The sequence below is a fragment of the Scyliorhinus torazame genome, chromosome 3 (genome assembly GCF_047496885.1).
Source record: "Scyliorhinus torazame isolate Kashiwa2021f chromosome 3, sScyTor2.1, whole genome shotgun sequence".
NCBI lineage: Eukaryota > Metazoa > Chordata > Chondrichthyes > Carcharhiniformes > Scyliorhinidae > Scyliorhinus > Scyliorhinus torazame.
The window spans coordinates 189,435,663-189,449,733 of NC_092709.1; the positions used below are offsets into that span (position 1 = coordinate 189,435,663).

The 14,071-nt window shown below is 43.8% G+C and overlaps 1 protein-coding gene across 3 annotated transcripts; it reads left to right on the forward strand.

Moving 5' to 3' along the window:
• Positions 1 to 1,305: 1,305 nt before the first annotated feature.
• Positions 1,306 to 7,807, forward strand: uchl1 (ubiquitin carboxyl-terminal esterase L1 (ubiquitin thiolesterase)). 3 transcript variants are annotated; one of them, XM_072496645.1, is made up of 9 exons: positions 1,306 to 1,434; positions 1,522 to 1,593; positions 1,789 to 1,917; positions 4,079 to 4,229; positions 4,473 to 4,558; positions 4,656 to 4,703; positions 6,773 to 6,842; positions 7,089 to 7,147; positions 7,298 to 7,549. In XM_072496645.1, exons 1-9 carry the CDS (start codon positions 1,402 to 1,404, stop codon positions 7,382 to 7,384), a joined length of 735 nt encoding a protein of 244 aa, XP_072352746.1. In that variant the 5' UTR covers positions 1,306 to 1,401; the 3' UTR covers positions 7,385 to 7,549. The 3 variants fall into 3 exon arrangements, with proteins under 3 accessions (XP_072352746.1, XP_072352747.1, XP_072352748.1); XM_072496646.1 differs by having other exon boundaries at positions 1,308 to 1,434; positions 1,522 to 1,533; positions 7,298 to 7,807; XM_072496647.1 differs by lacking the exon at positions 1,522 to 1,593 and having other exon boundaries at positions 1,308 to 1,434.
• The last annotated feature ends 6,264 nt before the right edge of the window (positions 7,808 to 14,071 follow it).

Sequence of the window (14,071 nt, forward strand, 5' to 3'; positions counted from 1 at the left end):
CACAGACACTCCAAAGCTCTTTTCAAACTGCAAAACTAAACTGAAAAATGGCTGACCTGACCTCAGCTCCACCCACTCTCTGCCATCACTGTTTTCTTAAAAGTACATTGCTTAAACGTCCATGTCTTCAAGGTACTCTCACATGACACTTACCGTGAAACAGACATTTTTGGGTCACAGCTTTTTACTTGAATACATTCAGTTTTAATGTCAGCTGTTAGGATTGCCAACTATGATTAGATGTATTCCTGGCGGTTTCATGGCATGATTTTCCCCCACACTCTAGCCATTAGTCAACACATCCATCCTTGTGTCGTTTGGCCTTCCTGCACCAAGTGGAAAAGGAGAAGACTCATTACCAAATAGAATGATGTTTGACCGTCACCTAAACAGCCTTTTTCTCCAATTTCCAGTACCTTTACATCTGGTAAAGAGAAGTGTTCAAAGAATTTTAAAAGAAAACTATCATTTTTAATATGCCATCCTGGTGATTTTTCTACCTGGATTGCATACAGCAGTGTCCTGGAAATTGATCTTCAATTCCCAGAGACTCCCGCCCAGTTATCCTATAGGGTTGGCAACGCTGCTGGCTATGGGCAAATTCCCTCAATTACTGCAATAGAGGTACTGTATTGCATTTACTTCTGAAGGCCTGCCTCAAATATATTTGAATCTAGAGCAGTGGAGTGGCAAATGAGCTTAAATAAAACATTTTTTTTAGAAATTAACTTGTAGGGCAATCTAGCCTACAATGCAGGTTATGTTAAATGGCGATTGTTAATTCACAAAGGAAGGCTTTTTTGCATTTGACTGCTCCTTTTTAATCACTGTGAATCCCATGTATTTTGAAAACTAGTGGTCAGCATCACTTCGTTATCAGATCTTTCAATTCAGTGATTATAAATTGCGCATTGCGTAATTTCGTTGTAGTAACATCTGGGGGGGGGGGGGGGGGGGGCAGAAAAAGTAATTACAACTTTCTCTCTGGGAAACCTGTGCCCAATCGGCCAACATATTTAAATTGAGGTACTTCTCTGTTTTGAAACCTGCTGAAATGGTTTGCTGACGGCTTCCAGCAGGATCAGGAGACTTGGACTGTGCTACTGTAAATCTTGCCCAGCGTTCAACATGGAGCTAAGGGTTTGACTGAAATCCTTCCTCTCTAGTTCCCATTCACCCGCAAGTTCACTGACGGAAGGAGCGGCTCCAGGTGTTTTGGGGATGGTTTAATGAGGGGATTGGTGGTTACCCCGCGCCCCCCATTTCAGAGTGGATTCACTCCCGGGTGATTATAAAGCCCCGCCTATTGCCCGGCCTTGACAGACTCGCCTGTTCCACACACGGAGACAGCGTGCGGCTGAAGACAGGTCTCAAACACAAACGATCCGAAACGCTGCAACAATGGAATGGAAAGCCATGGAAATCAACCCCGAGGTAGTAACCCCACCCTTTGTGTTGTTGAAAGCGGCCTTTTGCTGTCGTTCCTGGCCCATTTTAACCACTCTTTTATTTTCGTTTCAGATGCTGAACAAAGTAAGTGCGCAACGCCGATTCGTCTTTTATCAGCAAATATTTCTTTGGATGGTCCCCCGAGTTAAGTTACTCTACGCCCCGGCGAGCCCCGTTCTATTTTTAAGTAGATTAAGGGTGTGGCCATACACCCCTCTATGTCGATTTATTAATGCACTGTTAAAGACTTATTACATTAGCTTTTAAACACTTTGACTTGGATTAAATGATCGCATATAAGAGATAGCGTTTCAATAAAATCCTTGCCTCTTTTGTTAGTGTCTGTCGCGTCTGGGTGTGGCATCGAGCTGGAAGTTCGTGGATGTTCTGGGTCTAGAAAACGAATCCCTGTCCATGGTGCCATCGCCAGTGTGTGCTTTAATGTTGCTGTTTCCTCTAAGTCAACAGGTAGGGAGTTATTCATTTGACGAAGCACGCTCACCCCATTTAAAACTATGCTCAAAATTGATGCTGTATGGTGATTAGTGAACGTTAACCTGTATCACATCCTTGCTTTTCCTGGTGAATTAAAATATGCTGAATCACGCTTTGGTCGGGCCCTTTAAAGCTGTAGCTGATGTGAAGCTCAAAGAGGCATTAATCTTAATCTTGATGGTGGTGTGCATATTTTGTCATGCTTACTCCTGTAATTTTCCTGTTTAAAATGAATTAATTCTGTACAGTTGAATGTTATTTCTATCAACGGGGAGGGAATTGTACCTTGTGGTATAGAATTATTCCTACATAAAGCTGGGGTGAAGCTCTATACTGCCCTTGACTTTCCTCAGTGTAATTCTGTACAGTTAAATCTTATTTCTATCTGCCTCAATGGGGAGGGAATTGCCCCTTGTGGCAAGGCTGAGCAGGCTACCTGAATGACATCTTCCAGTTTAATTATGCATCAGTAGAACCTTCAGTTTCTGTAGTATCTCAGAATAATCCATAATGGCATCAGTGTTGTGTTTGAAGGCAGGTCCCTGACTAACTATTGCTGATGCCTGCTGAGCTGTTGGCAATTTGTCATTGCTTTCTCCACTACTTCTGCTGGGATAGGTGTCCTGAGCTAACCAGCCCCACCAAAGGGCCTTTTTTGTCTGAGTCTTGTACTTGTGTCCCATGTTCTCAGCCTGCCATTTTTTCTAATAACATGCCTGGCAAACAGCAATTTCTTTTTTATTCTGGACCTCTTTGCATCTGTGCTCCTTTTGTACTAAACTTGGTGTTTCCAACTCCTCCTGCATTATATTTTGGTTTAACTGACTTGTATTGCAATTCTGCCTACTTATTTTTTATTTTGGCATTATGTTGTTCATAACACAAGAAACATATTGGCTATTTTAAGCTGTTTCAAAAGCCCAATTTATCTTTGGATACTTCTACCATTTTGAGGCTTCAATATTTTCTCAACCGATTTTAAACTGTCTGAAATTCTCTTGCTGTAACTGATGTGAAGTCCTTGAATTTGCCATTATGTTTCAGATTGGTTCAATACTTAGTGATTATTCGAATGAACAGCATGTGTAGTGCTTGTACAATGGAACATTCCTTTCTGGAATTGAACAATTAACCATGGTTCCCAAGTGAACACCCCCTACAATCTGATTTGAGCACTTTGGCTCCTTCAGTAAAAGCTAGCACATTGAGGCAATTTTTTTTGGGACTACCCAAGCTATAAACCATGGTAACTAAACCAGGCTGAGTAGGGGTGAGGTCTAAAATTGCAGCCCACTTTGTACACTTGGGTCTGGACTTTATGTTTGTGCAGCAACTTTTCCATTTGGTGTTCTCATTGTGGTCTCAAATTTGAGGAGACCAGACACTGATGGCTGTTTTGCAGAACACCCCTCATTCAATTAGCAAGTATGATCTGAAACTTTTTGAACTAGAACAGGTAAAGGATCACCTCCTCGTGAAACACACGTTTTGACAAAGTTCTACAGCACTCCAATGGTTAAACAATTTTTAAAATCCTATTTGCCTTTGTTACTTATCTGCTCTGCTGTCCCATTCTAACTTTTTTGTAGAAACCTTCCTGCTGCTCATTATTCCTAATGCATTTTCCTCTTCTGAAGTGTCAAGGACAGCAATTTATTTCCACATGACCTCATGGACCAAAATGAACACCTTACTGGATTGTGTTTTGGGTTTTAAAAACAAATTGTTGCATATTAAGTTCTATTCCTTGGCTCTGATCATTTGTTGCAACAAGTGGAATTTGCCTTGGTGCATGACACTCTCCACAATTGATTTGCATTGCTTGATGTCAACTTGTGTTAAATGGGTATGGAGGAAGAGTCTTCCTAGTTTAAACTTGGGCCTAGTACTTCCCTCCATTATGACTATGGTGTACTAAGGTAGTACAAAACTTGGGAATTAACTTGTCAGAGTAGCCTGGTCATTGCATGGATAATTTAAAAAAAAATAAAAAAATAAAAAATTTCAATTTAAAAATGTGCAATAACTTCCTAGTGTAAAATGGGTTCCTTCATTGAGCCCATTACAAGAAGGCACTATATTGTTTAGGTGCATATCATATTCATTTTTCTTTCTCCATACCCCTCCCCAACAGCATGAATCCCACAGAGAGCGTCAAACATCAAAACTGAGTGGAAAGGGTATTGACTCTAAAATCTACTTCTTGAGACAGACTATTTCAAATTCCTGTGGAACTATTGGACTTATCAACACTATTGCCAACAATCAAGATAAACTTGACTTTGGTAAGCAAGTTGAATAGAATGTTGCTTTAACAGGATAAAATGTTACAAGGAGATTTTGCTTATGCAGCTATTTCCAATCTACTTGCTCTTTTTTTTTTCTACTGAATTAATTCAGTTGCAGTCTTGGGTAAACAGTCTTGGGTAAACATTCATTGTGACCAGGTGGATGTCTTATTTGTAGAATTGGTTGCTGCACACAATTTGCATTTTCCTTGGACAACTGATCTTGGTCCTCTCTTGCAGTGGAAGGCTCTATATTGAAGAAGTTTCTGAATGAGACCATTCATCTCTCGGCAGAGGAAAGAGCCAAACAATTGGAGAAAAATGAGGTGGGTGGAATCTGACTTTTTTTAGTTCTGTGCTCAACATTAGTTCTTGGTGTTCAGTTTTTTGACTCCACTTGGTTACTTAATTTTTTTGTCACAGAAAATTCGTGCAGCACATGATGTTACTGCAGAGGAGGGGGAGTGCCAGGTAAGATTTTTTTTTTTTTTTTTTTTTTTTTTGTATGGACTAAACATGTATAGCCTAGTCGCCTATGACTTAAAACAATTTAGTTCATCAACTGGTTAAAATACTTTCATTACTGCATTGGAGGCAGGGGGAATCTAATCATTGTGCAACTGTGTATAACCACTGACACTTTATAACTCCAAGGGTTGGCTTGGGGAAGATTTCATAGCTGAACACATTCAGAATGCAGGTATCCCTTTGGGATTGTGGAACAAGAGATTGCTGGTGTAGAAAGGATTTGAGAATCCAGGTTTTGATTGACATTGTAGGTTGTGCATGGGATGGGTGAACAGCTAGGACAATGGATGACCTCTAGATTTTGATGGGTGGATGACCTCTAGATTTTGATGGGGTATGTGCTATAGTACTTTGTGATCCAAGAACTACAATGCAACAAATGACCAGTAAATGCATTTGTATGGGAAGTGCCCCATTTTATTGAAATAAAATCTGGTGCTGATGAACCACTTATTTAAATGGGACATTTACAGCTCCAACAAAAGCCAGAATTCTCTGCCATCTTCAATGCCAATTAAATGGTTATAAATTAATTTTATGGTTTTCCTCATGGTTTAGATTTTTATTGAATTCAAATTAATCTGATGGGATTCAAACCCAGGTCTCCAGATTACTAGTCCAGCAGTATTGCTGCCACCTTACTGATACCTTGTGCTTACTGTTACCTTGTCCTTGTGATTTTATCCTAACATGCATGCACAGACCCATTTGCTTGGTAACCTCCCAAGACCCATTTGCACAATGTATCCTACAGTCTCACTCCGCAGAAAGCTGTTAACTTCATCCAGCATGCCTAACTAGGATGTGTAGTGTGAACCTGCTCCCACAATCAAGAACAGTAAATTTGAGGTACTAAATGTACCAGTTTTTGCATGTTGATTTGACAGGTTTCAAATATCATCACCCAAGTTTGTACATTTGATTGCTTATTTTACATTTGGACCTAAAGCCTGTCTCAATCCCTGCCAATTAAGTCAACCTTATTACAGTCCTGCACCAGACCCAAATAGTGGCTAGGATAATGGACCAAAAGACCAGAAATTAAACCTTGCTCCAGTGATTTCTGTCTCTCAACACTCATCCCAATCCACTTAATACAGTTAGCATTCACTAATGCTTTGTCTTGAATACTCCACTTAAGAAGATATTTAGACTTAAAACCTGACCCTGTCGGAATAATGCCAAATCTGTTTACCTCCAGTCAATAACAAACTCAAACACACTCTGCTTCACCCCCGGCTCCCCTCATTATCTTACTGAATTAAATGCTGCCTTATCTTATTGAATTAAATGCTGCCTAACAGGGAGCCCTGATCCATTAGCACAAATTATACAATGCTTTAATTACACCTCTGGTTCAAGCCTAGCTGTCTTTGCAAACCAGGATTTTTAAAAACACTACTGCAGCAGTCCTACACACAACTGACCCATTGATTATTGAGTCCAAGTTGTTTGAGTACCCAATTCTTTTCCAGAAAGGGGAAAATCCATGCAGACAGGGGGAGGGGAGATTGTGCAAACTCGACTCCAGTGACCTGGGGCCTCATCACTGGGGCAACCAAGCCACCATGCTGTCCTAGAGTCTAGGTGGTTAAGCCTGAGCGTGCACCCTTTTGGGTGGTTGAGAGCTTTCTATAAGCAATGGCTGCTGAACTTCACTTTGGGCAATGGATGGAAGATTCCTGTCGCACTCGTGAATCATAATTTACAGAGCAGAAGGAGGCCATTCAGCTCATCGAAGTCTGCACTGGCCCTTGGAAGAGCACCCTACCCAAGCCCACACCACCACCCTATCCCTGTAACCCAGTAACTTAATTTGGATTCACATACTTGTATGGTGCATTAGGAAGGGATTCCCTGTCACTTGCAATGACGCAGGTAACTATTAGTTAGGAAAACATCTGTTAGCTTTACTTCAATCAAGAGAAACTTAAAACCATAACCTAGGTAGTTTTAACTTGTTGATTTCAATCTTTAAATGTACAAGTAATCTTGCATCTCATTCATTATAGGTGCATGAAGATGGTACAAACTTCCATTTTATCACCTTTGTTGGTGTGGATGGGCATCTCTATGAACTAGGTAATACTATTTGACTGCCATACCAAACTCTTTTTTTTTTTTCCCCAAAGAGTCCCCAAGTCTCCCTCTGTCCTTCCAAAGTAACTTAAATGTACTTGTTCATGTGCAAGTTTTCTTTACAAATGTTTTAATGTTTAGTATAATATTGGATGGCACATCTTGTCGGTTACTAGACCTACTTGCTGTGCACATGTATTTCTTCAGGCCTGTGCATCTTAAAAACTGGATGTAACCTTTTTTTTTAAGATGGAAGAATGCCATTCCCTATTGACCAAGGAGAAACATCAAATGATGGACTATTACAGGTTTGTTTAGACTGTTCCTGTTACATTGACTGTTTGTTCTATTCCCTCCTGTTGAGGGAGGACTTGTCAAGTCTTGCATAATGTACTTTGGAGATTAATTTTTTAATGCAACTAATGGATATCTGCTAACTCATGGTATCACATTTCCAGGATTCAGCAAAGATATGTCGACAGTTTATGGAACGTGACCAAGGAGAAGTTCGCTTCACTGCTGTGGCCCTTTGCAAAGCCTCTTGAATATTTTCAGAAACAGCATCCCAAGTGCACAAAACCACACTGCTTAAATGTGGTGTTTGAAAGCTTTCAGAATGCTTTGCTTAACAAGTTTGTGTATTGGGGCACCAAAAAAACACTGCTGTGTGGATGTTTTAATAGATGGCATTTCTGCACTAGACCTTGTAGCAACATTCCTGTGCTGTCTTGGACAGTAAACTAGTACTTGCTTTAGATTTAAAAAAAAATTGTTTCCTAATGTCCATCCTGTGTTACATTGCAACCAGATCACAGCATTGTGCTAATTGTGCAACCAGATCACAGCATTGTGCTAATTGAAGGCTTGACTACAGAGGTTTGTTCAGTTCCACATTGTGCCTATATATTTTACAGCTATTCCTGTAACATGTTGGCTGTAATCTGAAATAAAATTTACTGGTGAAGCAACATTTGTCTGTGCATTCTGAACCAACAGTAACTGCACCATCCTTTTGGTACAGTTTTGTAGATGGGCTGGAAGTGTGCGCATCACCACTTCATAAACCAAAGATTCAAAATTGTCATCAAATCTGACTTAATTTGGCACTTTTTCATTTCTTGTTCCCTGCCATGTCCCAGCAAGGATTTTTTGTTTTGTTGAACCTAATTCCAAAACACTGCACCATCTAGAACAGTCCCAGCTTCTGCAATAGAACAATCTGTTCCTGGTGCGTAGAGAAGTGTAAATCCAGGCCTCGACTTCACTGCTCCACTCTAAATGACCTTTCTCTGCCCCTCCTGCTTTTGAATATCTCCTTGATTTAGCAAGTTGAGTATCCTCCGGTGTTGGTGCCCAACCTTGTCCCTAGGCCAATTTACACATAGCTCGGATAGCCATTCAGCATCTTGGTCTAATCAAGAGGTCTAGGGACAAATTTGGCTTCTGCAATGTGGCTAACTCTGGGCTGCCTTCTGAAGTGGCCTAGCAAGCTACAGCTTTGGCAGCAAATGATCACCTTGTCAATGATGTCCACATCTCAGGGAAGACCATTTTCCTGAACATTGTACAGGGTGACCAATGCAACAACCTCCCAACTGTTGTGGCTGCAAACATCATAGTCCTCCTTGCTCCACTATTAGCTTCTGTGTCATGGTCAATGTTACCAACCTAAACTTTGTCCCCATCCATACAGGCAGTATGAAACTTGTATCTGTTGGTTAAGGGCTGTGTGCTGCACATGTGTGACACTCAGTGACCAGCTCTATGATCATGAGCCAGGCCAGCATAACTATTGCTTTCTGGATTGGAGGCGCCTAATAAAATGCTCTGTTAGTTCAGCTCCACAGCTCTGCTTTAATGTACAAACACTGCAGATAGGGTTGTTGAAGATGTGCTCTCAAGCAACAGTTGTAGCACATTACCTGCAAGACCATCACCATTCAATCTGGTTTTAAATATTTGTTACTTAGTTACTGATTGACTTAGTTTAGAAAACAGATTTTAATCACAATTCTCCGTAACAATTATTTTTTTTTTGCTTCCTGTCTGCTTCCCCATTATCTCTGCTGCTACAAATCTCTTGTGCTCGCTTGCCCTCTTTGTTCCATTGTTCATTTCGCTGTTCTCTCTGTTCATTTCGCTGTTCTCTCAAGTCTGTTCTGTCCCCTTTTACTGTGCATACTCCCTCCCCCTTTTGACTTTTAATTCTGCTAAATATTTTATTTTCATCCTGATTGTGGAATCACTAGCTCTTGTAAGTGGCATTCTTTATCATCCTCTAGACCTGGATTTGATTTGTTTCTATATTCACATGCAGCTGTTAGTTGTATCCCTCATCTTTACTGTGGAGGCCATTTGTTCCTGAAATCTCTGGTCCTCTGGTTGCTATGTCACCCATGTGCACCGAGGTACTTCTATTCTACTACTTCAGCCATTAACTGTAGTCACTCGTAATTGGTCTCATCCTCCCTTTTCCAAACTTCTTGGACTTAATCCCCTTCCTTGACGATACTGGGGTGGGCACAATAAGAAGTCTTACAACACCAGGTTAATATACAAGTATGTGTTTGGAATCACTAGCTTTTGGAGCACAGCTCCTTCAGGTGTTGTCACCTCTACCCAAACATTATGCTAATCAACCCACATTTCCCAAATAGCAATCGTCCCCTACTTTGTTTCAATCACCTGTTTAGCCGAACATCCTTATCAGGTCCTTGTCTGTTATTGTCCTTCAGCTCTGATAATATTTCTTGTAACTCCTTGTGTGTATCCCTCTATTCCTTACAGTGCATATTATGGCACTGAAATGACCTTTTGCCAAACAAAAGTATATTTGAAATAGATGAAACAGCAATTTACTTGTCATGTTGCCCATGAGCCAGAGTATTGCGTGCAGTTCTGCGCACTGGATGTGAAAGCTCTGGAAAGGGTTATAGAGGAGAGATGTGAAAGCTCTGGAAAGAGTTCAGAGTTTTAACAGGATGTTGCCTGGGCTGGAGTGTTTTAGCTATGACGAGAGACGGGTTGTTTTCCTTGGAGCCTGGGGGGGACATGAGCAGCATAGATAGTAGACCGGAAGGCCCCTTGGTGGAAGGATCAATGACCAGGGGTGTAGATTTAAGGTAGGTTTAGAGGGAATGTAAAGGGGGAAAAAACAGTTCCACCCAGTGGGTCGTGGGAGTCTGGAATTCCCTGCCTGAGAAGGGTGGTGGAGACCGAGACCCTCCACATTTAGTGTTTATATGTGCACTTGCGATACTAAGGCTATGGGCCGTGAGCAGGAAAATGAGAATAGGCAATTGTATTTGACCAGTGCTGACGTGATGGGCCGAAGGAATTTTTCTGTGCTTTATGAGGCAGTAGTGCTAACCACTGCGCCATTGTACAGCCCTGCTGTAGACCCCTATGATGCTCCTCCTATTGGAGGGACTAAACACATGTTAGATGATCCAGTGCAGGACAAATTCCTTATCAAAGAAATGACCGTGCAAAAAAAATCTGTTGGAAATAAAAGCACCTCCTCCTTTGATTCAGCACGTTCTCATAGATTCAGATTTTGTTTTTTTGCTCATCCCAATACCTCTCCCATTAGCTTTGAACCGGTTGGAAATTAGAAATGTTTGTTTTACTTTGCTTAGTGTTTTATTTCAGCTGAAACAAGCCTAGTACGATAATTTTCCATAGGTAATGATTAGCCTGAATGGGGAGCCATTGTTGTATTGATGCATGAATTGATAACTAATAGTATAAAGCTGTCGAGATCAGTTAATCTTGCTGAATTAGGGTGCCTCCTAGGATGTAAAAGTTAATTGGTGTATCGGGATGGAGAATTGGAGTTACTTTCTTCAATAACCATGGGTGGGATTTTCCGTTGTCTGATGCTGAAATCGGGGAAACTCGATAGGGCGGAGAATCGGTTCTGATTTGACACCAAATCTCAGTTCTTTTGTCACCTCAACAGCGCAGTCAATGCTGTCTGGAATGCACATTCAGTGAGCACCATTTGCGTATCATTAGTGGGCCTGACCTGGTATTCTCTGGGGCCTCTGCCTCCGATGGGCTGAGTTCTCAATGGCACGTTTCACTTGGGTTTTCAAAATCGTGAAACCGGCGTTGTGGCTGATGCGGGAGCGAGGAGAGGTCGGATGCAGAGAGGTGCGACTGTGGGCTGGTGGGGGGTGTCATCCAGGCACTGACCACCATTGCCACAGGCTGCAAGGCAGCCATCGTATTGCGCACCTCACTGACCATCCACCTTGGCCCCTTAGTTCTGACGAGTGACACTGGCCGTACAGGTGCCCCCACACCCTGCGATCTGCCATTAGCAACCCCCCCCCCACCCAGACGCCACCCGCCAGCAGGGCATCACATCGCCCACTGAAGGGCAATGCCCACTGCAGACCTTACGGGGGTATTGGGCGGGGCCATGGAGCCTACCACTGGCTTGGGCAGCATTGGCAGCAGGGACCGGCCCCAGAGCCAGAGGCCCCTACAGTGTGGGGCAATGATGGGGATTGCGGGGGGGGAACATTAGGGGGCAGAGCCTGCAGTGCCAACCAGGGCCAACATGTAGTCCAGTGGACCTTGTTGGGCATGGGGCTACGCACTTTGTTGGAATACAACTAGCAAGGGTGGCCTTCCTCCTAGCTGCTGCAGCCCTGGGCGATGCCCTGCGGCTGGATGAACTGGAGCTGCTCGAGGAGGAAGCTGCAGCAGCAGAGCGTGCAGCAACGGAGCATACCACAGAGGAACAGGAGGCAGCCAAATGAGTCCTGAGGTGGCAATCTTTGGGGTGTCGGAGGACCCGGGAGTCCAGGAGGAGAAGGAGGCCGACCTCTTGGCCTTTGCTTCCCTGGTAGCCCGGCGACGAATATGTTGGCATGGAGGGACTCGAGGCCCCCGAAGACCGAAGTATGGCTATCGGACATGGCGAGCTTTCTCGGTCTAGAGAAAGTTAAGTTTGCCTTGAGAGGTTCACTATCGGGATTCGCCCGGAGGTGGCAGCCATTCATTGACTTCTTCGCGGATAATTAATCATCAGCAAGGGGGAGGGGGGCTAGGGTAGAGTAGGGGGTGGTTTAGGCAGGTCCTTGCGAGAATGGAGTTGTGGTTTGTACTATGCGTTATTAGCTTTTCTTTTTGTACAGTACTATACAATGTCATTGTTTTATATGCCAAAAATACCTCAATAAAATTGTTTATTAAAAAAAAAAGAACAGGAGGCAGCCGCTCAGCATGTAGAGCCGTCTGCCCAACAGGCCATGGAGGTGCAAAGGAAGCACCACATGAGGCCTCGTATGTACCGGCACCGCCTGTCATACGAGGACCTATTGGACCAGGCATACCGTCAAAGAGTCCGGCTGAGCAGGGAGACATCTGCCTGCTCATGGCACACCTGGCACCGTGGGGATATGGGGGAAGACACCCGCTCCCGTTGGCCATCAAGGTGATGGTCACCCTTGACCTTTACGCGACGGGGTCCTTCCAGATGCTGAGTGGGGATCTGTCCGGTATCTCACAGATCTTGGTGCACAGGTGCATCCGCACCGTCGTGGAAGCTCTATATGCCCAGTCAGCTCAATATATCCATTTCGATGTGGACAGGCCCACCAGGATGCCCGAGCAGCGGCGTCACCGCCATTGCCGACATGCCCCAGGTCCAGGGAATGATCGATGGGACCCTCCTACGAGCACCTGCAGATGACAGGTTGCTCTATACCAACTGAAAGGAGTTCACTCGATGAACGTGCAGCTGATATGTGACCATCAGCTGCGCATCATGCATGTCTGCACCCGATACCTAGGCAGCGTGCACGACACCTTCATCCTGGCACACTCGAAGGTTCCTGACACCTCATCCACTAGCTCCAACCTCAACTCCTCCTCCAGTCAGCCTTAACCCCCTCCACAGACACAGCATCTTCTGTAATAATCCTACCATAAATCCCCGAGGTAGTCCTCTCCTTCCTCCCTGCCAGCCATAAAGCCCTCTCCAACAACGAGGATGGCGACACCACAAGGAATATCAGAAAGATGTTTTTTGTGAAATTGCGAACCAGTAGATTTCTAAATGTGTCCAACTGCGAGAGCCCAAATTACTCCGACAACTCCTCCAAGCTCACAAATCGCCCTTCCAAAAAAAAACCTGGTAAAGACTGGAACAGAAACCGTGGTAAAACATTCATCTTTACCAACTGATTTTTACCTGCCAAGGATAGAGGGAGACTATCCCACCTCTGTAAATCAGCCTTCACCCTCCTCACCAAGCTCATAAAATTCAACTTCCAAAGCCGGGCCCAATCAGAGTGACTTGCATCCCCAAATAACTAAAATGTGAGTCAGTTAAATGGAACAGCAACACCCCCAGATTTACTACCCTTCCCGGTGGAGTGACCAGAAAACACTCACTTTGCTCCCAATTCAATTTATGCCCAGAAACCCCCCCCCCCAAAATGCTTCAAAAATGCCATAATATCACCCATCATGGGGATTGGATTGGTAACATCCAAAAGAAGATCATCAGTGTACAAGGACACCTTGTGTACCACCCCCCCCCCCGGGGTCATTATCCGATTTCTTGCAGGAACATGGATTCTCCGCCCCCGCGTGGGCCGCGATTCTGACACGTTGGTGCGGAGAATCCAGCCCCACATCACAGAAATAAACAATCAAAGAAAGAAACCAGAACCCAAAGCACCACACCCAAGAGCCAAACCTCTCCCACCCCTCTTTCAAACCTGAAACTGCCCAACACCTCTCCCCCTTCGCCAAGCCAAATATTCCCTCCAACCCACAAACAACACAAAAAAGAAAATCCCCCAAACAAAACTCAGCAATTTCAATTAACAACAACCTTTCACGAAAAAGGAAAAAAAGGGAGAGGGAGAATAAGGAAAATGCAAGAAAATACACACAACTTTACAACAACGTCCCTATACAAACCCAACCAACAGCAAAGTCCCATTCCCCCTCAGTTCAGTCTAAGTCTGAGCTTTAATAAAAGCCACCGCTTCCTCCACCGTCTCAAATAAATGGTGCGGGATTCTCTGATTCTCTGTCCTGGCAGCTGGCCAATGGGGTTTCCCATTGTGGGAACCCCACACCGTCGGGGAATCCGCGGGCATGAGTGCACTGCCGGCAAAGCGGAGGATCCCGCCGATGGAGAATCCAGTCCATGGTCTTTGCCATTATTTGTAACCCACAGTCTTGCTGGGTACACCATACCAAATTGC